The following is a 22,534-nucleotide window of genomic DNA, read 5'->3' as shown; positions in this document are numbered from 1 at the left end:
CTTTGACCTAATCTCTAGGAGAAAAAGTGATCATATTAGCTAAATATAGTTAATATTAAACTTTGAGCTAATATGCCGGAGATGTTCTTAATTGTTTCAAATTGATCCTTGACATCAATGGCTTGACGGAAACCATTAGGCCTTGAACAGGAATCCAATAGCTAGTAAGATAGTGACACGTGACATAATCCCATATCAAAAGGTCCAAGTCATATAAAATTGCCGGGTCATTGTCACGGTAGCAACTTTAGGCCACGTCATTTCTTACAAAGGAGATTTCCCATTGTCAAAAGGTACTACAAATGATTTCAAAAGTTAGGATAACTCCGTCCACATGCACTTAAAATTTTTTCAAAATCAAAACTTTTAAAAATAAAGAAATTTCCCTTAACCAAAATGATAATCATATCTCTATCTCAAAATGGAGTTCAAGTGATAAGTCGAGTTTAATTAAGAACGTAATAATTTGATAATCGTTGAGTAGGTACAAAACATATGATTAAATGTGTTTTAAGGATCTAATTGAACTGAGTTGAGTCGAATATTAAATATTTAAATTTGATTCGTTTAATTTTATTTTTAAAATAAGTTTAGTTTGAGTTTATCAACAAATTAGATAGTTGTTTTAGTTTTTATATAAAGTAAATATTATAATTGTTATATATATTATTTTTTTAATTCCATACTAGTAATACTTAGTTAGTAAATTAATTTGTATTTACAAACATAAAAATTAGCATTACCAAATCTTATGTTTGTAATAAATCATATATAATATTTTATCATGAAACAAACTATCTATATATTATATCGTATAATCTTATCTAAAGTATTTATAAAAAAAATTATATATATATCACATTAAGAACAATTTTTTTTATTTAAATAATAATGTTAAAAACTATTGTGAGATAAAAATATAATTTATAACATTTATAAGATAAAATTTAATAAAAATAAATTTACATGAATTAAATATAAATCAAATCTAAATTTATATTTATATTTAAGCACGATTCTTTTAATAAACTATTTAGACGAATTTATATGAATGGTACTCGAAAGTTGACAAAACCAATAGAAAGGATTGATATAAAAAAAAAAAAAAAAATTATTATTATTATTATTATTAAAAAAAAAAAAAATAAAAAAAAAAGAAGAAGAAGAAGAAGAAGAAAAGAAAAGAAGGAAATGATTAGGAAATAATTTTTCCCCCCTGAAGGCTGAAGGCTGAAGGCTGAAGCCGACCTCCTCCTCGGGAGTCGGGACCTCAACTGTCAAACAAAGGTAAACATGGGACCCACTCCACATGGCCCCATCACCCCCAAAGTCCCAAACTACTTCACTTTCCAGTTTCCACTCTCACAGTTACCGTTCAAGATCCTACTAACCACCCCCCCAACTCTTTCTGAAACCCCAAAACCCTAAACACTTCCTCTGGCTCCCAAGATATAAAGGTTTTCGTCTCTTACTTTCTTTCACAATGCCAAAATCTTTCTAGGGTTTCCACTATGCTCTGTTTCTACAATCTTGTCCTCCTCTTCTTGATCTCGCTCTGGAGCTCCCACAGCTCTTGCAATGGCGGCCGCATCTTCAGCTTCAAGATGCACCACCGCTTCTCCGATCCCGTCAGGAAGTGGTCCAAGGCCGCCGGCGACAGATGGCCGGAGAAGGGCACGGTCGAGTACTACGCCGAGCTCGCCGACCGCGATCGCCTCCTCCGCGGTCGCAAGCTCTCTGAGTTCGACGCTCCGCTCGCCTTTTCCGACGGAAACTCAACCCTCCGGATCAGCTCCCTGGGATTGTATGGTTCAATGCCTTCTGTGATGTGATCTTGAATTTCTTTGTTAAATTTTTGTTTATCTTTGAATGTTTTGGTTTTGTGGAGGTTTGTTACAGTTTGCATTATACGACGGTGCAGTTGGGGACGCCGGGAGTGAAGTTTATGGTGGCGCTGGACACGGGGAGTGACCTATTCTGGGTACCCTGTGATTGCAGTAGATGTGCTCCTACCGTGGGCACTGTTTACGCTTCTGTATGACTCTCTTTCTCATTTTTAAGCTCTGTGAATATCAGAATTTTGGGTTTAGTTAGCTATGTATTTTTCTGAGAAGTAGAATTCTGTTTCTGTGAATTTATGCACACCGTTACATTGTTAAAATAATGGTAAAATGATTAGATTGACCATTTCTCATTAGATGCGACATGTGTAACTTATCAGTTATCATGATATTAGAGCATTTAGAAATTTGAAGTGTTGGCCTCTCTCATCGAGGGGGAGTATGGGCCCTCACATAAATGGGATTGTTAGAATATGGTTAAATGATGACATTTACCATTTCCCATCAGTTTTTTATGCTTTTGACATAAATGGTAATCTATCACACATTTGCAATAGATGTTAAACTGATCGGGGGCATTGTTTGGTGGGAAACATAATTGATGAGAAGTCAGAGAGAGATTTGAGGTATTAATTTCTTGTTTATTGTTATGCCTCCTTGTTTCAATTTTATGAAGGAAGTGGTGAATCTGTTATTGGGCCACTCAATTTTGTTTTGCTAACTTAACATGGCATTTTGTCTTGTTGTCGACGTAGTTAGAGATCTGTTCTGTGATTGTGGACATCATTTGTTTTTCTTGGTTGCCATTCTAGAAGTGGAAATTTATTATGTAGTTTTGTAAGTATTGATTTGATTCCTGACGAAACAGTGTCTTTGACTCTTTGGTGAGGGAGCGATCGGTAGATTAGCCAATGTCTACCTTAAAATACTGTTAAAGACACATTGGATTATATTTGGCAATCTGAGGATAATACCCATTGGGCTTGAGCTAAACATGAAAAGTTTGTGCATGATTGATGATTCTGATATCCTAAATAGATTCATCTTGTGCAGGATGTTGAGCTTAATATATACAACCCTAAAGGATCATCAACAAGCAAAAAGGTTACTTGCAACAACAGTCTGTGTGCACACCGTAATCGATGCCTTGGAACGTTCAGTAATTGCCCTTACATGGTCTCTTATGTCTCAGCTGAAACATCTACTTCGGGGATATTGGTAGAGGATGTTCTGCACTTAACAACAGAAGATACTCATGAAGAGCCTGTTGAGGCATACGTCACATTTGGGTGAGTCGTTCTACTATTAGCTTAACGTATTTGACCACTTACATCTTATTACAGCACCATTCTTTTGATGAGAGTACTTTTGGGTTATTGGATTCTTTCTGTTTCATCTCCGGACCTCCCTCAATCCTGTCTAGTGATTAAGATGCAATATGAATTGTACAGCTGTGGGCAGGTTCAAAGTGGTTCGTTTTTGGATGTTGCAGCTCCCAATGGTTTATTTGGGCTTGGTATGGAGAAGATATCAGTTCCTAGCATTCTATCAAGTGAGGGATTTACAGCAGATTCTTTCTCCATGTGCTTTGGACATGATGGGATTGGAAGGATCAGTTTTGGTGACAAGGGTAGTCCTGATCAAGAAGAGACCGCATTTAATTTGAACCCATCACAGTAAGTGGTAATTTCTCTGTTACTAGATGCCAATTGCTTGTGAACCTAGATCGGTAAACTTCTCTCTAATGGATGGTTTTATCTAGTTGTCTTTGTCTTTTATGCCTGAATATGTCTTGCAGCCCAACCTATAACATTACTGTTACTCAGATTCGAGTTGGCACAACTCTGATTGATGTGGATTTCACTGCTCTGTTTGATTCTGGAACATCTTTTACATACTTGGTTGAGCCAACCTATACCAGGCTTGCAGAGGGTGTAAGCACGAAAAATGATGAAATTAATTTTACTTGTTTTCATTTTATATGCACATGGAGTGCTGGAATTTAGCAACTTTATGTTCTTTTTCAGTTTCATTCACAGACTCAAGATAGGCGGCGTCCACCTGATTCAAGGATCCCTTTTGAATATTGTTATGACATGAGGTCACATACTAAATCATATCCATAATTTAGTTTTAGTTTATATCCTCCATATCTAAAACTTTTCTTTATGATGGGCAGTCCTAATGAGAATGCTAGTCTGGTACCTAGCGTGAGTTTAACCATGAAAGGTGGAAGCCAGTTTGCTGTCTATGATCCCATAATTGTCATCTCCACTCAGGTACTGTTTAATTCCATGTTTTTGTTCATTACGTATGCAAATGATACTAAATATCTTTTCTCCTATTGATATGCAGAGTGGACTTGTTTATTGCCTTGCTATTGTCAAGAGCACAGAACTGAATATAATTGGACGTAAGTCTTCTACATGTTGTTGGGGGAGAAGGGGGGGGGGCGGGGGGGGGGGGAGGGGGGGGTGGGCGCATATGCTATATTTAGCAGCTGCAAAATACAAACCCGGGGCAAGGTTAATGTCTAGAAGTTCTTATAGTAGCCAAAATTTAACTGGCCAAATAACATGCATATATGGGCTTCTTTATTGCATAGTACTCCGTGGTCAAGAAAAAATGACGATTGGCCAACTTGGCTCTCTCAAAATGAAACTGGCCACTGTTATTTTCTTGATCTCAATGAGGGCCAGTAGGATGCTTCCTTTTGTTGTCAACAACAGTTCAATAGAGTAATGCTAAAAGTCTCTCTTAGAAGTCTCTCTTGTGTCCCTAAAAAAATTAGGTGGCTTTTAAAATTACCATTGGGCTTGTGATTGTTCACTATTGAATTTTTTTAATCAAATTGTGAATTTAAAAATCACATCATTTTTGGAGGGACACAAGAGAGACTTCTAGAATTACTCTAATTCAATGTCCTTGCTTTTGTGCATCTATTTCTGTATGAAAACTCTACTTGCTTATAATTCAGTAATTGATCTTTATACAGAAAACTTAATGACTGGCTACCGTGTTGTATTTGACCGAGAAAAACTTGTCTTGGGCTGGAAGAAGTTTGACTGTAAGTGTTGCTCTCGTTTATGCACATTTTTTTCTTTGATGTTTTCATCCATATCCTTCTTTAACCACCCTTTGGCCGCTTATGCAGGTTATGACATTGAAGATCATCATACTTTCCCAATAAAACCGCACTCTATCACTACTTCTCCTGCTGTCGCTGCCGGACTAGGGAACTATACTCCAAAATCAACAAAAGAGACCGCAGATAGTTCGCAGAGTTCAGTTGCATGGCCATCTTTCTGCAGTCATATTTCTCCTCTGACTTGCTTCAGATTTCTCGTCATACTGTTTCTGTTATTGTAGCTTTTCTAAGGTCATTTGTTTTTCAGGCCTACAATTTTCATACGGTAGTAAATTTTAGGTCATATCCCTGTATCATATGTTGATGTAAGTATTTCTTTTACTAGTCCCATTTTTTAGTCCACATATGGGTTCGCGTTACGTTTGTTCTTTAGCTCATGGCACGCCAGAATATCTCTATCCTGTCTGGGGAATGTGAACATAGTGCACTTACACCATACAGTACGCCATTCTAATTTGTAAAATTTCTGCCTTCCTAGTTTCTTTCTTTCTTTGGTACGGTCGATTTGGTTTCCGATTTCAAAACTTGTGCTTTTAAAACATGCTATTTGAAAAAACACTTTCTTTAAAAAAAAAAAAAAAAAAAAATACACTTCCTGCTTGCAATTAGAAAACTTGTGTTTTCTGCTTTTTCAAATTGCAATTTTTTAAAAACGCGTACATGATAAATTTGTTGTGATTTGATTTAAGATCACACTTTTGGTATGATAAATTGCAGTAGCAAACGTACTCTTAAGGTGCGTTTGGAATTGCTATTTTACAAAGATAATCTGCGTTTTTAAAAGACATCGCAAAATGTGAGGTGCTTGAGATTACGATTTAAAAACCACACGTTCTAAAAATGTGGAAAATACTGCAATTTCTAGAAGCTAGCTAGGTGGTGCTTATTTAAAAATGTACAATTTTAAGCTAAAATCATGATTTCGCATTGAAAATATTGCACTTACCAAAATTTCCCGCAAGCTAAAATCATGATTTCGCATTGAAAATATTTAGCACTTACCAAAATTTCAAGCGGGAAGAATTTTTTCTTCCTCCAAGAATGCCCACTCAAAATATGTTTAAACCCTTGTTTTCTCTTCCTTCTTGTTCCTCTCTACTCTCTCTCCTGGCGTTGGACTGCTCCTGCCTGTGTGTCTGTTGTACTCGCTGTTCTCCACCGCATCTCAGCCTATCCAAATTTGTGGTAAGCATCTCACCTTCTTTCTCAAGCACGGACCTTAAAACATGAAAAACAACAAATCTTCAGATAATGCTTATGATGTCTTCTTCTATAAGCTTAATGTTTGTTTCTTTGTTCGATAACGACTCTCTTTGCTTTTCAAAAGAATATTACTATGTTTTTTTCTTTTTCTTTCGTGAGTTATGAACAAATGAAAGAGCTTTGAAAACAGGCTACAAGAGCATTTCCAACCGCTTTTATTTTTTATTTTTTTTTATTATTATTATTATTATTTTAAATTTAAAGAACAAAATTACTTTTTACTTATCTATTCAAATACAATCCACACTAACTTCTCTTATATTTTTTTATATCAGTTAAATATTATTTCTTTACAAAATATAAGTTCATATTTACCCTTACATTTTTTTTCAAATTTCCAACACAATTCTCTATAAAATGCAAAGAGCTGAGAGAGAAGAGAGAAATAGTATTATAATAATGAATATGAAAGCACTTTTCATGGTAATTTTTCTGTGCTAAGAATCAAAACTATGAACATGTTTCTAGGCATTTATTAGCTACTTCCAATCATTTCTAGTTAACGTCATACTTATTACATCAACTACTAAACAATAAAATCGGTAAAACGTATTGCTTTAGGAGTGAGTCGTAATCACCTAGACGCTCCCAAAGTTTCTGCTGCTATCTACATGAAATTGCCATCAAACTAATGCAATTCTTGAAATCTCTAAAGAATTGGCAGCGATTTCTGTTAATTAAACCCGTTCAGTAAAGAGACAAAACATTATATAGTTGGGACCGTCAGTTGCAGTTAAAATACATGATTCTGACGAAAAATATCCTTAAAGATCTCGAAAACCAGATTGGACAAGGATTGGCTGCCCATTTGCAGGACTTGAAGTGGGCTGGTCTTCGCATTGATCAGGTCAGGTCCATCATACCCCTACTGTACGTTCCAACAAACCCTTCGTTTTCAACAACGCAAAGTGGGGCTTGAACTGGTCTTCAAATTTTTTAAGAGCACCAGCAGTAATTATTTTATATTGGTTTTATTTCTTATATTTAAGAAAAAATTTATAAAAAACTTCCATACTCAATACTCTTGCATATAATCTATTGAAAAAAAAAAATAGTCTTGCATATACGTGCGTATTAAATATAGTACCGTTAGTACACGTACATCACGATGGCACAATAATAAAAACCTAAATTATAAATTAAGAAAACTAACTTGAATTGGTCAGTTGTTTTAATTTCATGTCAACGTAACATTTTTATTATTATTATTTTTTTTTTTCTAGAAATACGTACTGGACTTAAGAACATTCAAATATATATGACTTTGGTTGGTTACTTCCATTACCTTTCTTTATTTTTACTTCTCTAAATAAAAAGTCAACTTTAAAACATTTATTATTTATTATTATTATTATTATTTTTTCACTTTTTATATCACGTCAATAATTTTTTTTAATTATTATTCAAATAAAAAACTCACTACAAAACAAAATATTTTTACTTTTTTGTACAAATTCTTTCTACTTTATATCGCATCAATCAATCACTTTTTATTATTATTCAAGAAAATTAATCTAAACAATCTTTACCGAAAATAAGACAAGGAGTTTTAGTTGGATAACTTTTACCTAACATGCATATCATATGAAATAAGAGAGAGAGAACTTGCCGAATAGAGTTGGACTCGGGTTAGTTGGGTGTCTTGTTACATGAGGTTGCTCATTGCCTACATGCAATGAACAGCCTTAATATTGCCTCCCTAATTCCCGTCTTTGTTGGTAGGGTTAACAATTTTTAACATGACTTAAAAATTTGATATGAACTCAATACGAAATTAACGAGATAAAATTACGGAGTATAATCCGTTTAATTGAATGGGTCAGGTTATTGTTGACCTATATAATCATATACTCATGTTTCAACACGACTCAAATTCAACATGCGATAATTTTTTGTTGATAATTTTTTACACGACTCGCAAATTTAGCATAAACTCAGTAAAAGATTATCGAGTTATAATTAAAAAGTAAGATTATTCTATTAAATAAGTCCAACTAAAATTAACCTATATAATTCAAAACATTCTTGAAACGTTTTTTCCTGGCGACTTTGAGTGTTAATTAATTCTTCAAGTAAACGCCGTTGGTTGGAACTTGGAACGAAAAGTCTGTCACCCCATATGGCATTTGACACGCAAACCGGTGTGAGATGCACGCGCCTAGTCGCTTTACTTTAAAGAGCAGTAGCGTATGTCATGCATAATTAAAAAAAAAACTACGCGCATGAAGTTCCCAGAAATTAAGAACGGCACTTATTCAACGGAGTTAGGAGTTGAAATCGGCCAAGCCGAGTTGAACGATTGGATGTTTGACACGTGGACCCATCTTGCCCCGCTATCTAAGGGGCTCTAATTTCAACGGCTTTACCAACAACCTCCAACGACCTTCATATGTCCGGTATTTTGTGGTCTTAAAAAATATTTCCCTGTATTTCGATATTTATATTTTTTTTTTTTCGCATCCTTACTTTTTGTTGATTCTCTTATCTATGCCCTTGTTCTTCTCATGTTTTCAGTTTGGCCCAAACTCCCAAGTATGTTTTGAACCATGAGAAGCACTCATTTGCCCATTGAGGTGTAAACCCGGAGCGGATTCCCAGGTATTGGGTAAAAATCGAGAACTGGCTTCGAGTCTCCGAGTTTTTTGTTTTCAACACTTGGCCCCGAACCCAGGTACCCCGAGTATCTGAGATACCCGGATAAAACCGGTTATCCGGTCCGGGTGTTATATATATATATATATATATATATATATATATATATATATATATTGGACTTATTTTAGTATTGGACCTACTTTTTTTCAACTTCATTTAAACTTTTTTATACCAGTAATGCCCAGAAGCAACACTAGAAAGCTTATGCAGTGCTTCATTGGAGCTAGCTTCCATATCTTTCACTGCAGTGCCCAGGCTTTTATACTCAAACAGGAAGGAGAAAAAAAAAATGTTACATGTTTTTGGTTTTTGTTAATGAAATAACTATAAGTTACATGTTTTTGTTAGTGAAATAACTAGAATATGCAGCTTTAGAAGAAGTATTTCCCAGCCATAATTTTGAACACGAACCTATAGCCTATAGCCTGATGCACCATGGTTTAGAAGAGAGATTTAGGAGCCGCTCTTCGACTCTTCATGAGTGATATCTGTGCCACTTAGGGCAGAGACAATTACCAACATAAATGAAATATCAACTAATCCACGCTCAAAAACAATATATCCACATTTGGCAACATCATATACCAACATAATTTAAAAAAAAAAAAACAACAACAACAACAACAATGCAAATATCAACATATTACAAATTACATATTAAAAAAGTTCAAACCCAAAAGTCCATAAACATATTAAAAAAGCTCATAACCAATAGTCCATAAACATATTAAAAAAGTTCATAACCAAAAGTTCATAGAATCATAAACATATATTAAACATATCCTTCCGGTTTCTGGCTTTTTGTAGCTTTGCTCTCAATCATCTATAACTAGAATAGAAGGAAAAAAGAAAAAGAGAATTAGTTAAATGAATAAATAAATAAAATGAATTAATAATAATGAAAACTAAAATGAATTTATAAACATTTACCATGCTCATCAAATATTTCAATAAAATTCTCATACTCCAAGTCTTCATTGCTCTTTAACCAATCCTGTGTGCAAACCAAGGCCTCAACTGTCAATGGAGATAAAGAACTCTTAAAGGGATCTAATATGCGTCCTCTGTTGCTGAATGCAGACTCAGATGCAACTGTATAAATAGGAATGACCAATATATTACGGGCTACAGGGGCGGAGCCACTAAGGGGGCACCAAGGTTCTCCCCAACAAAAAAAAAAAAATTACCCCAAATTTTGTTATTTTTTCTAATTTTGGCCCCCCTAAAGCTTTTTTTTTCAAACTTGGGGGGGCTGGCTCCACCCCTGACGGGCTATCTCTGCGAGGATAGGATATTTAGGTGCATTAACCTTCCACCAAAGTAAGATATCAAATTCATTTGTTGATGCTTCACACCCATCCAAAAAATAACGATCCACCTCCAACATACACTCCGAGTTGTTCTCTTCCTCAAGGTGTTCGATGAAAAACTTCATATATTTCGTCTCTGTAAGTGCATCATCATCATCATCAACAACACTAACATCTATAGAAGCAACACTTGAATTTTCCACACCCGCATCAAGCCATCAAGGTTAGACAAACGCTTCCCATATAACTTATCGTATTGCTCCCACAAACGGTTCAAGAGGTCTTTCACATTTGTTTCGATTTGTTTCGCCCAATCAAGGCCACTGCATTTTACCAAGTAATATTTTAACGCCTTCAACTTGGTACGCGGGTCAAGAACATGAGCAATATACAACAATAAGTTAATCCTTTCCATAGTCCCCCAATGCTTTTCATATTTTTTTTTTTTCATATCCCAACTCACTGCACTAAGGATAGGATTACAACTCATACACCCATCGGACAATGTCTCTATAATAATACAAAGTTGAATGAAATATGAGTTGGAGGTGGCATGAGTTGAACTAGAAAACTTCAATGTGGCTTCATAAAAAAGTTTCAAATACTTCACAAATTCCCTAGCATTTTTCCACTCATCATAGCTAGGAACAACAAAAGGATTACCATCTTCCTCCCCAAGTCAAGTAAAAGCTTTTTCATACTTCTCAGCCACACTCAACATTAAGTACGTAGAATTCCATCTTGTTTGAACATCTAGACACACTGACTTCGTACATTGAATTTTTTTTTTCACACTTTATGCATTCTTTAAACCTTGCCATTATCTGCGGTGAAGACCTCACAAATTTCACTGCGTTCCTAATATTAGAAACACAATCACCCAATCCTTTCAAGCCTTCATTTACAATAAGATTTAATATATGAGCGGCACACCTCATGTGAAGGAATTCACCTCCCAAAATAGAACCTCTCTTGTCCTTCAACTTCATTTTCATATAATCAATCGCCACATCATTGACTGTCGCATTATCAGCTGTAATAGTGAACACGGATTCAATCTCCCATTCTATCAATGTATTTTCCAACATTCTTCCAATATTTTCACCCTTATGACTTGAAATCAAGTTAAACTTGATTATTTTTTTATGCATTCTCCAACTAGAATCTATGTAGCTAGCAGTAACAACCATGTAGTTCAAATTTTGAAGAGATGTCCATGTATCAGTAGTGATGCTAATTCTTTTACCCCTCAAAAAAGCCTTCAATTTAAGTTTTTCTTCCTCATAAAGTTTCATGCAATCTTTTTGTAGAGTAATGCGACATGGAAAATTGAACATTGGTTCAATTTCATTTATCAATTCTCTAAACCCACAACTCTCCATATGCCTAAAAGGTAATTCCTCCATGATGAAATATTGAACAACCAACTTCCTTATTTTAATCGAATCGTACTTCACAAATCCTAGTTGGGTGGTATGGCAACTACCGCTCTCTGACATTTTTTTTAAATGACTGTTGCAAGAGAGTTTGACCTTTGGGTACATTGGATTTTTCCAAATTTCTAAGTGGAGAGGTTGGACAGTTATAGGTAAGGTGGTTCTTCAAAGCAGAAGTGACATGTCTCTAGTGACACTCTAACATCTTATTGCAATAATTGCATGCTGCCTTAGGCTTTTCCTTGTCAATTGGTATCACTTTTGTAAAGTGTAACCATACTTTTGACCGATTCATAGCTTGTGGTTTGTTTTTGGAGGGATCCAATTCGGTTTGCAAGGAAGGCGATGAGATTTCAACATTTGTAGTTGGAGGCTTGTCATGTGACTCATTGACATTTTCCATAATAGGCCTAGTTGGAGCATAAAAACAATATTACACTTAATAGTACTGACCATACAATTAAGAGCCATAATAATATAAAACAACATTAACAACATAATAATACAAAGTTTCTTGCAGTCATATTCATCAATAATATGAAGAACATGCATAAATTTAATTGTTTAAAAAAAAAAAAAAAAAAAAAAAACCTAAATTTCAAATTGAACTAGCATTTTTTCAATACCGTTTACCCACAAAACCTAAACAATTTAATGTAGTGTATGAATCATAATCCATCACGCAATAGATAAGTTTATTTATTGTCGTAGAAGACCCATATCAAAAAATGATGCAATTTTTTTTTTTTAAAAAAGTCGACTATTAATATCAAACAGATTATCAAGTAGATGAAATATCATACTTAAAAAAAAAAAAAAAATTAGAGAAAAAAACCTGATCTGATTATCTGAGGATCTCCTTCAAATAGACAAATATCCTTCAAATATTTGCTCGTTCTACTTCAAAAATACCAAATTTGAATACAAACAGAGTGAACGTGAAGAGTGAGCGACGAGTTAGAAGAAGAACTAAGAAGAAGAAGGCTGGACCGGCTGGTTACCTGGTAGGCGGCGAGTCGGTGAGGAGTTAGCGACGGTCGGCGAGGAGTCGGCGAGGAGTGGCGAGCGGTTGAACAAGTGAAGGGTAGACTTTTTCAGTTTCAACGTGATGTGGTGAATCGGTGATGGAGAGTGAAATGGAGAAAGAGATGAGATGATTCAGACTCTCAGAGAAGTTGAGCGGCGGCAGAGTTTTGATTTTTGAATGGATTTTTGTCTGAAGGTGAACTTGAGCGGCTGCAGTGAGCAAAATTGAAGGGTCTTTGACTCTTTTGAGTTTTGATACTTGAATTTGATAATAGGGCAACAAAGTTTTTACGAAAATGATGAAATGCTCCTCCCCCTTCCTAAGCCGTGTAGTTTTAGGATAAAACGGCAGGGGGTAATTTTTCTTTCTTTTTTAATTAATTAACCTACCCAGAGCCGGGTACCCGGGTATAACCGAGGTTTTTTGAAATAAATACCCGGCTCCGGCTCCGGCTCCGGGCACCCGTGTACCAACCGGGTTTTCTAGAGCCAGTTAATGCCCGAATCCAGTTTCCCAGCCGGTTATATCCGGTTCGGATTTACACCATTTTGGTAATATTGCATGCCAAAAAAAGAAAAGGTTTCTTATTAACATGAGCCGCCAAAGAAAATTCTTGATATTGACAGAATGACAGGAAACACATGAGCTACACATTGCGAAAACTCAGTTTGATTTATTGAAGATTCTAAACTTTGTAAGGCATAAAGAGTGAGATTCATGCACAAAACTCAAATGGTAAATGACATTTTTCCTTTAACAAACTACTCTTGATGTGTCACTTATTTGAGGGGCGGAACTACAATTTCATGTGTGGGGAGACAAAACTAACAAAAAAAAATTAGAGTGTAAAAGATTAATTTCAAAGGGTTTATTTCATAAAAATATAAAATTTAGAGGAGTTTTAAGTATTGGGGGAGGGGGGACGACATCATTCTGCCCTGCTTATCTCCATATATAAACTTTAACTTAATTAGTGGAATTTGAACTATATTGTGAAGTTTCGGTAAGTGTTAGGTTATTCACTTCATCTAATTTTGTTGTTAAGTTGGATGAAAATATATATGAAATCACAAATAATTTTCCTATGTGCAAAAAAGAATCTTCAATGCTAAAGGAATAAAAAACTCATTAACTCCACTCTTAATTTTCATTACAAAAGATAAAACATCTTTGCATCTAAACAAATGTAAAATGATCATATTATTCTCGAGAGTAGTTTGTCATAAATACATAAAAAGAGAGAAGGAGAGAGATATGTAAATATTCTAAAGTATATGGGTGTAAGATTTAAATAGCAATTATTTTTAAACAAAAATTCCCTAGATAATAAGAATAATTATAACAGCTTGAGAAATAAAGAAGAAAAACAGAACCAGAAACTCGTCACCGACAGTTCCGGATCCGCGTCACAAAGCAACAGCGAATGTTGACTTTTGCAATACAAGCATCGACCAAAGCACCTTCCAGCCAGCTCTCTCTCTCTCTCTCAACGACTGCCTTCTCAGTTTTCTTCTTCCTCCTCCTCCTTTTTCTGGTGGGAACGCGTCAACTTCTTTACTGTATATAAACCTTTCACATTCCTCATTCCTTTTCATGCCTGAACAGACAAGTCGAGAGAACTCACACACATTCTAGCGGCAACAACTCCTTCTATTCTAAGCCATGGCCTGGCCTCGTAGTACTGTTGCATTTACATACTATTCCTTTATGCTATTCGTTTTGTTGGTGGGTTTCGGTTCCCGGAGCTGCTATGGGTTCGGGTCGCAGTTCGGGTTCGACATCCACCACCGGTTCTCGGATCCGGTCTTGGGACTTCTGGGTGTCGAGGGGCTCCCGGAGAAAGGGAGCGTAGAGTACTACGTGGCTATGGCACACCGAGACCGCATACTTCGGGGCCGCCACCTCGCCTCTAGCAACGACCAGTCGTCGCCGCTCACTTTCGCCAACGGAAACGACACCTATTTCTCCGCCTCTTTGGGATTGTACGACACTTAAGCCCGTCCCTGAATTCCTTTTTTTTTTCGTGTCATTTTTTTTAATAAGAATTTTTAGTGGGGTTTTGAGGATTTGGATGATGAGAAACTGGAGAAAAAGAAAAAGGAGATGAGAGTTTTTTTCTGTTTACTTTTGTTGTTATTACTTGACATGGGTTTTAATTGCACTCCGACCAATATCACCGTGTGTTGCGGTTCTAGGTAGTTGTTAGACTCAGATACTCAGATTTTGTGCTTTTGTAATTTTGTTTCCCATGAAGGTAACCAGGTAAGGACCTGTCTGGTAGGATTGTTATGTCTGTACTAGATTCGGTTGATTAAATGTTTTTCTTTTGGGGTTTTCTCTAGCGGATTCTGCCAAACGTGTAATTCTTTGGCGTTTCTTTCTTGTTTATTGTTAGAGATGGAATTTCTCAAAGCGTGTCCCTAAAAAGTTAAAAACTGTCCCCCAAAAGCTTGTTTGAATTTTCCGTTGATTTTCTTGTTGACCAAACAGGGTAGGAATGTTTGATGGTGTTCTTCTTGTCATTTTTCTACTAACTATTTCTTCCAATATTCTCGGTATTTCAGTTTGCATTATGCCAATGTTTCCGTGGGGACGCCAAGTTTATCGTTTTTGGTGGCATTAGACACAGGCAGTGATTTGTTCTGGCTACCATGCGAATGTAAGAAAGGCGGTTGCATTACAGGCTTACGGTTATCATCAGGGCAGGTATGTTATTTACAATAAATTCTGTTAATGATTTATTATCATGCATCTTTGTAAAATGAGAATTTTTGGATGAAGGGGAAAGGTACTCAAATTTCCATATCATTAGCAACTGAAATGTGAAACTTAGCCCTTGTTTGGATGTAAATTTGTTCTTGTTTTTGTTTTGAGTACAAATTCATATGCAAATTTAGGATTCAGTTATGTGAAAAAATTCAAAGTTTTACCTAGATTTTTTTTTTTTTTTTTTTCTCTATTGAATTCCACACTCGGGTACAAACTTCAAACGCTCAAAACATCCATAATTGCATGGGTTTTTGAAATTTAGGATCTAGATTTGAGTACACTCAATATATATATGTCAAGTTGCATCCGGGCTCCTAGCAATAGCCGCCAGTGTTTTCTTTGCCGCCCAAAGCAAATTTTACCAATGTATGAGAATAGCATCCAGAAAAGTTAATGTAGTGCATATTGAGTAATATCTTATATCTGATCTACAGAATCATAGTTTTAGGCTGGACTGATGTTTTCCATGTATTTAGTTGTTTTGTGGATTGGTGGTGAAAGAAACTTTCTTCAAGTCTCGAATTCCTTGAGAATTACTTAATTCTTTTATCAAACAGGTATTCAACCTTAGCATTTACAGCCCCAATAACTCATCAACAAGCGGAATAGTTGCCTGCAACGGTCCCTTATGCGAACAAACTCAATGCCCTTCAGCAACTAGTGCTTGTGCTTATCAACGTGTGTATCTTTCTAGTAATACTTCATCTACTGGGATCTTGGTGGACGATGTTTTGCACTTAATTACAGATGATGATCAACTAAAGCCTGTTGACGCTCCGATTACTTTTGGGTAGGTTATTTGCCATTGCTCTGCTGCCAAAAAATTTGGGACATTGTTGAACCCTCCTATGTGGTTTTTGGCAATATCACAAACATTCACTAGGTACTACAAAGGCAACTTTTCAAGTGAACGTGATACTGATGTTATATATGTAATGATATCAATTTTAAAAACCGGATTAGAATTAAATAATCATTAGTTAAAATGACAAAAGATCTAGAAAAAAATGGATATTTTGGCAAATGTAGATCATGTGGATGCTGAATCTGGAGTTTGGTATGGCTTTTTACTATGAGGATTCCTCAAGGTGTTATTTGCCTTGCTTGTACTGATTCAATAAAAATCTTTCTAATGCAAGAAGCGAAAAGTTGAAAAAAATTCCCATGGGGGTAGGTAGATGATGCTTGGGAGATCAATATATTAGAAACCTCTAGAGTGGTCAGTGATATTACCAAAAACATATCGGAGCCTTTAACCTGATAATCGGCTCTTTTCTTCTCCTTCATTGATGGGCTAGAATTAATTTTTTATTCCCTGAAGTTGCTTCTTGTTTTTAACCTAATGGTCAGCATTGTTCAGCAATTTTCTTTGTATTTGTGGCCCTTGTAATTGAACTATGTTACTCTGTTGCAGTTGTGGTCAAAGCCAGACTGGTTCTTTTTTGGAGGGTGGAGCACCAAACGGTCTATTTGGGCTTGGTATGGAGGATATATCTGTTCCTAGCACCTTAGCAAGAAATGGGCTAGCATCGAATTCTTTTTCCATGTGTTTTGGACCTGATACTTTGGGGAGAATCACTTTTGGAAATAATGGCAGCTCAGACCAAAAAGAAACACCATTCAATGTCAGGCAATCACAGTAAGTTGTCACTTCTTGATATTGAAAATGCTGATGGGAAAGTTTGTTTAGTTTCGCAAAAAGATTATCTTTGACTGAAATCCCATGCTGTTTGTACTGATTTTGTCCTTGGGAACTTGTTATCAGTCCTACTTATAACATCAGCATCACTCAAATAACTGTGGGAAAAAATTCTTCTAAGCTGGGGTTCAGTGCAATCTTTGACTCTGGTACATCGTTTACAGCCCTAACCGACCCAGCTTATACTTTTATTTCTGAGAGTGTAAGTTCTTGAAATAATGTGTTTCATGATATCACTGGGAGTTTCATCTTAAAATATATAATTATCAATGATTATGTTGTTTTGCAGTTCAATTCCAACGTTCAAGAAAAGCGGCATGCATCTGATTCCCAGCTCCCTTTTGAATATTGTTATAACTTAAGGTCATCTATATCTAGAGAAAACCCTATTCCTGTTTTGTATTAGTTTTCTCCTTTCAACCCTGAGGGACTAACTTCCACTTTGCATGCAGTGCAAATCAAAGCGTCGATATGATTCCTGATGTGAATCTGACAATGAAAGGTGGAGACATATATTTTCTCCATAGTCCCATAGAATTGTTCTCTATTCAGGTGTGGTCTTAGTTCTAGTGCTTTAATTTCCTATTCCTGCTTGAATTATGCTGAAATTTGATGTTGTGGTCTTCAGGGTGGATATGTGTATTGTCTGGCTCTTCTCAAAAGCGAAGATATAAACATCATAGGACGTGAGTATCTATTTATAAGTAACTTTAGTTTTTGCAGAGAAAGAATAACTTTTCTTATTCTAAAACCTGCATATAATGGAGTTGCATTTTTCATTTTTTTTGTAAATTTGGGATTTGGAATTTGTGCATTCATTCCTCTACAAGGTGACTATCAGAAATACTATATTGTTGCGAAAGTCCTATATTATCTTGCTCTGTTTGCAAATTTGTTGATAACGAATTCTGAAGTTGTAAATCAGACAGTGATGTTTAAACCTATATTTCCACTCCCTGGTGCTTAAAAATTATTATGCCAAGATACCTCTTCACTGGTCTCTGATTTAAAGATACAAAGTATATACTCAGATTATCAATGTGAGGGTACAAATAGAAGGAGGCTGGTCATGGTTGGTTGTGCTCTCTATGTTTTAAATCAGACATTGATGTTTGCATGAGAAACAACGAACACGATTTCATCATTGCATTGTTGAACAAGCCGATATTGCCTAGTTAGATTTTGGTAAAACTATGACCTGGATTTTCTTGTCCCCATATGTCATTGAAAGCCATTATGTATCCTTACACGTTTGAATTGGGAAATTGCCACTTACAATATGAATTTATTCATCTTCATCCAGAAAACTTCATGACTGGTTATCACATTGTTTTTGATCGCAAGAGAATGGTATTGGGTTGGAAGGACTCTAACTGTGAGTGCAGTTTCATCACCTTGTATTTCTTTTAAGATTGAATTTCATTTCTCATGATAATTTCTTTAAGTGTTTATAATGAGACTTGGTGTCCCCAGGCTACGATGATGTGAATTCGAACACTCTAGCAGTCAGCCCATCACCCTCTCCTGGTGGTTCCCCCACTGTCGTCAACCCAGAAGCCGCAAAACCGAATGGAAACAATTCTAGTATACCTATGCCATCACCATCCAATCATTCACCTAAGTTGAAGTTTTGTACTTACACTCTCTCAATGCTTTTTGTTTCATTTTTTGCCATTGTTTGATCAATTCTTTTTTTTTCCTGAGGCTTCTCGACCCCTGTATCATACACATTGATATGCATTGTATTTCAGGTTTACAGCATTTTTTTTTGTTTCTTTTATTTTCTTCAAACAATAAAGAATAGGAAGCATTGTTGGCTTCTTCTTCTTCTTTTTTCCTCTCCTTTTTGTGTTTGGGGGCAATTATTTGAACATGGGGTTGTAAATAATGAATTTTTATATTCTAGATAATTTATAAACAGAAGCCATTGTTATAGAGTTGTTACATTTCAATTTTCAAGTTTAAACTTTGAGATTTTGGAGCTATGTTATTCATTCTTCCGGTCGAAACAGTTGGAAATCTCCATTATGATATACTATATAATAGATTAAAACGACAGCCCTTTTTATAAGTAGTCCCTTTCAAGATTCAAATACGTGCTACGGTGGTTATTATTATATCAATATTAAGTATTTATTTAACCAATAAATACGTCAAAAACTTCAAAGCCGATGAAAAAACGCGTAAAGTTAAATATTTACACTGGTCCAATCTAATATTTAATTATGTAAAGCAGTTAACATTACTCAAAAGAAAGCTTGTTTTGACCAAAGCACTAATTGGACCGCTTGCCACCACAAGGTCAAGCAGAAAGCCACCAACATTAATGATATCCTTTCACACAAGACTGATTAGTCTGCTATTTGCTTTCTAGAATGAAATAAGAGTTTGGTAAAGATTTTGAATTTTTTTTTTTTTTTTTAAGAGAAAAATAATAAAGTTGTTTGGTAATACGACGGAAAAAGAAAAGAAAAGAGAGAGAGAGAGAGAGAGAGAGAGATGTGTCTTGCCAAATTAACAACTATACTTTTTACTGTAGGTGGATGAATAACGTCATTTAGATGAAAAATATAAAATTAGTCTACGTTATTTTACCGATTTATAATAAGCTTTTTAATTTTTAAAAAGTAACTTAAAACTTAATTTTTCATCTAAATTTTTTTAAAGTAAATATAAATGACAAATAACTTTAAAATTTAAGGGTTAAATAAATATTTTATTGGTACGTGAGTTTTAAGCTTTTTTAAATTTAGCACTTGAATTTACATTTGTTTTATATATGGTACCTGAGTTAGGAGTAAAAGCCCGTTTAGTACCTCTGTTACATTTTCTGTCCAATTATTAACGGCTTTCCATGTGTCAACCACAGTGGTTGACACGTGGCACTATATAAAAAAAATTAAAAATCTTAAAAAAAATTATATAAAAATAATACAATTTAAAAAAAAAAATTGAAAAAAAAAAGAGGGGGTGGCTTAAAGCCACTCCCTTGGCCGGTTTATGGTGGCCGAACCACCCCCATGGGCCATGGCAAAAAAAAAAAAAAAAAAATTTGATGGGTTTTGGCCCTTCGGCCACCCTTAAGAGCCAAACCCTCTAAAAAAAATTAAAGGGTTTGCCCGTGGAGGTGGCAGAACCACTCTCATTCGGCCACACCAAAGGTCAAAACCCATCAATTTTTTTTTTTATGTTTTCTGGCCAACCCCAGACTGGCCAAGGGATGGCTCAGACACTCCCTTGGCCAAAATGGGGGTGGCTAGCTACTCCCATGGTAGCCAAAGAGCCACTCCTCTTCTTTTTTTTTTCTTTTTTTTTTCAATTTTTTTTTTTTTAAAAAAAAATTGTATTATTTTCTTATTTTATATAATTTTTTTTTAAATTTTTTTTTAATTTTTTATATAGTGACACGTGTCAATCTCAGGTAGACTGTTAATATTTTAACGGAAAATGTAACAGAGGTACAAAACGGGTTTTTTTCTCCTAACTCAGGCACCACCTATAAAACAAATGAAAACTCAGGCACTAAATTTAAAAAAGCCTAAAACTCAGGTATCAATAGGGTATTTAACCCAAAATTTAATGCAAAACCATCGTATTGCCACATTAACAGCAATAATGATATGATACGCGTCCTTAATAATAAAAATAATAAATAATAAATAATAAATTATAGGGGCGGTCACCACCCAAATTGACTTTGGGGGTGGTTTCGTGATAGTTACCACTCAAATTTCAAATGAAAGTTTCGATTGGAAAGTTATTTGTTATTTGTGCTTATCACGTAGAATTTAAAAGGGATAATTGCACTACTGATCATTGGGGTTTGCGTCAATTACGAATCACTCATTGTGGTACAAAAAGTTCATGGAGGTCCTTGTGGTAAACTATAATTACAAATCACTCCCTAAACTGCTAGCTGGCAAGCTAGTCATATTAACCGAAGTGTAAACTTCTGTGCCTACCATGTGGCAAATTAGACCACAATTAAAATTTATTCTGGCTGCTTTCCCTTCCTTTCCCCATTACCCTCGTCTTTTCTTCTATAATTTGGAAAAGATACCCCCTCCACTTTCTTTGTTCCATAAGTTAGCTTTTTTTCTTTCTTTCTTTTCGTTTCTTTCTACAATGTACTCACAAAAAAAAAAAAAAAAAGAAAAGAAAAAAAGCAACAGTCTACATTCAAATCTCCCAAAATTTATAAAGTTACTTTCCTTATAAAAGCTTTTACTGGTCATGTTTTTAAACCATGGTTCAACTTAACCCCACGACCCTTCTCTCATTTTCTCTTTCCCATTTTCTGCATTAAGCAGAATTCCATAAACAAAGATAAACCCAACAGGTTTACTCGTTATATAAAGCATGCGCAAATAACTCGACAATCTGGGCATTCAAGTGAGACAGTAAAGAAAATGAGTGTAGAAAAAGAAATTTTTTACAAGAAAACTAGCAGTGAAGAGATTCCCAGTTTGCCAATCTCGTCTCTGTCTCTGTCTCTCTCATTCTCTTCTTCCCTTTTTACACAGAATTCACAGAGCCCTCTCTTCTTCCTCTTCCAAATCGCAAAAATGACAGACAAAGTCTACCCTTCTTCCAAGCCCACCACCAACGGCACAGCCATTGACAAAGTCTACTCTTAGGAAAATAGAGGCACAAATATATCAAGGAGTTTTCTCATAAAAATAGAGGAGTTAAAGCATATATATGAAAACGAAAAGAAGGGCGTCGCCGTCAAACATATATCTGGTCGCTGCTTTTACTCCTGGCAGCCATCGCCGGCGAGGCCCTCTACGTGCTCTACCACCCGCAGCGGCCGCAGTTCTGGATCTCCTCCCTCCGCATTGCAAAGCTGAACCTCACCACCGCCGCCGACTCCTCCTCCCTCCTCAACCTCACACTCTCCTCCAAGAACCCCGACTCCCACATCCCCTTCTTCTACGACCCCTTTACCCTGTCTTGCTTATCCTTCGACTCCGTACAAATTGCCAACCGCTCTATCCCCGCCTTCACCAGCGACAAGAAGAACGAGACAAGTTCCATAGCGATCCTGACGGCGTCGACAGATCTGGACACGGAGTTGGTGACGTCGCTGAGGTCGGATCTGAAGCGGAAGAGCAGTGTCCCCATGAAGATTCAGATGGACACAAAAGTGAATGTGAAGCTGGGAGGGCTGAGGAGCAAGAAGGTCGGGATTAGAGTTCCGTCTGATCAGGGTATCACCGGGGTTGCAATGAAATCCAAGTCCTGTGGAGTTAATTTTTATCAATGGTTAAAAAATTTGACCAGTAAAAGCTTTAAGATTTTAGAAGATTGAATATAGACAGTTGATTAAACTACAGCATTTAAGGCCAATCCCATGCGCTCATGGTGCACAATAAATGCACCAACA

General features: G+C 35.8%; 3 protein-coding genes across 3 annotated transcripts; all 3 read left to right on the top strand.

Moving 5' to 3' along the window:
* The first annotated feature begins 1,232 nt into the window (after positions 1-1,232).
* On the top strand, positions 1,233-5,469 carry LOC133851624 (aspartyl protease family protein 1-like). The gene is made up of 10 exons (XM_062288124.1): positions 1,233-1,804; positions 1,900-2,035; positions 2,895-3,130; positions 3,293-3,517; positions 3,640-3,775; positions 3,869-3,942; positions 4,021-4,120; positions 4,197-4,254; positions 4,837-4,908; positions 4,996-5,469. The coding sequence occupies exons 1-10, from the start codon at positions 1,512-1,514 to the stop codon at positions 5,208-5,210; spliced, it is 1,545 nt and encodes a 514-aa protein (XP_062144108.1). The 5' UTR covers positions 1,233-1,511; the 3' UTR covers positions 5,211-5,469.
* An 8,604-nt stretch (positions 5,470-14,073) lies between these two features.
* Positions 14,074-19,092, top strand: LOC133851846 (aspartyl protease family protein 1-like). Its single transcript, XM_062288441.1, has 10 exons — positions 14,074-14,662; positions 15,245-15,386; positions 16,007-16,239; positions 16,864-17,088; positions 17,215-17,350; positions 17,438-17,511; positions 17,601-17,700; positions 17,777-17,834; positions 18,452-18,523; positions 18,622-19,092. Exons 1-10 carry the CDS (start codon positions 14,343-14,345, stop codon positions 18,828-18,830), a joined length of 1,569 nt encoding a protein of 522 aa, XP_062144425.1. The 5' UTR covers positions 14,074-14,342; the 3' UTR covers positions 18,831-19,092.
* Positions 19,093-21,859: 2,767 nt separating this feature from the next.
* On the top strand, positions 21,860-22,485 carry LOC133852716 (NDR1/HIN1-like protein 26; the record flags this gene model as incomplete). The annotated part of the gene is made up of 1 exon (XM_062289471.1): positions 21,860-22,485. A coding segment is annotated over one exon (600 nt), but the record flags the coding sequence as incomplete, so codon positions are not given.
* Positions 22,486-22,534: the final 49 nt, after the last annotated feature.

The sequence above is a fragment of the Alnus glutinosa genome, chromosome 12, assembly GCF_958979055.1.
Source record: "Alnus glutinosa chromosome 12, dhAlnGlut1.1, whole genome shotgun sequence".
In the NCBI taxonomy this organism is placed as follows: domain Eukaryota; kingdom Viridiplantae; phylum Streptophyta; class Magnoliopsida; order Fagales; family Betulaceae; genus Alnus; species Alnus glutinosa.
The sequence above is the reverse complement of the archived record's forward strand: the minus strand, read 5'-3'. Positions and strand labels throughout refer to the sequence as shown.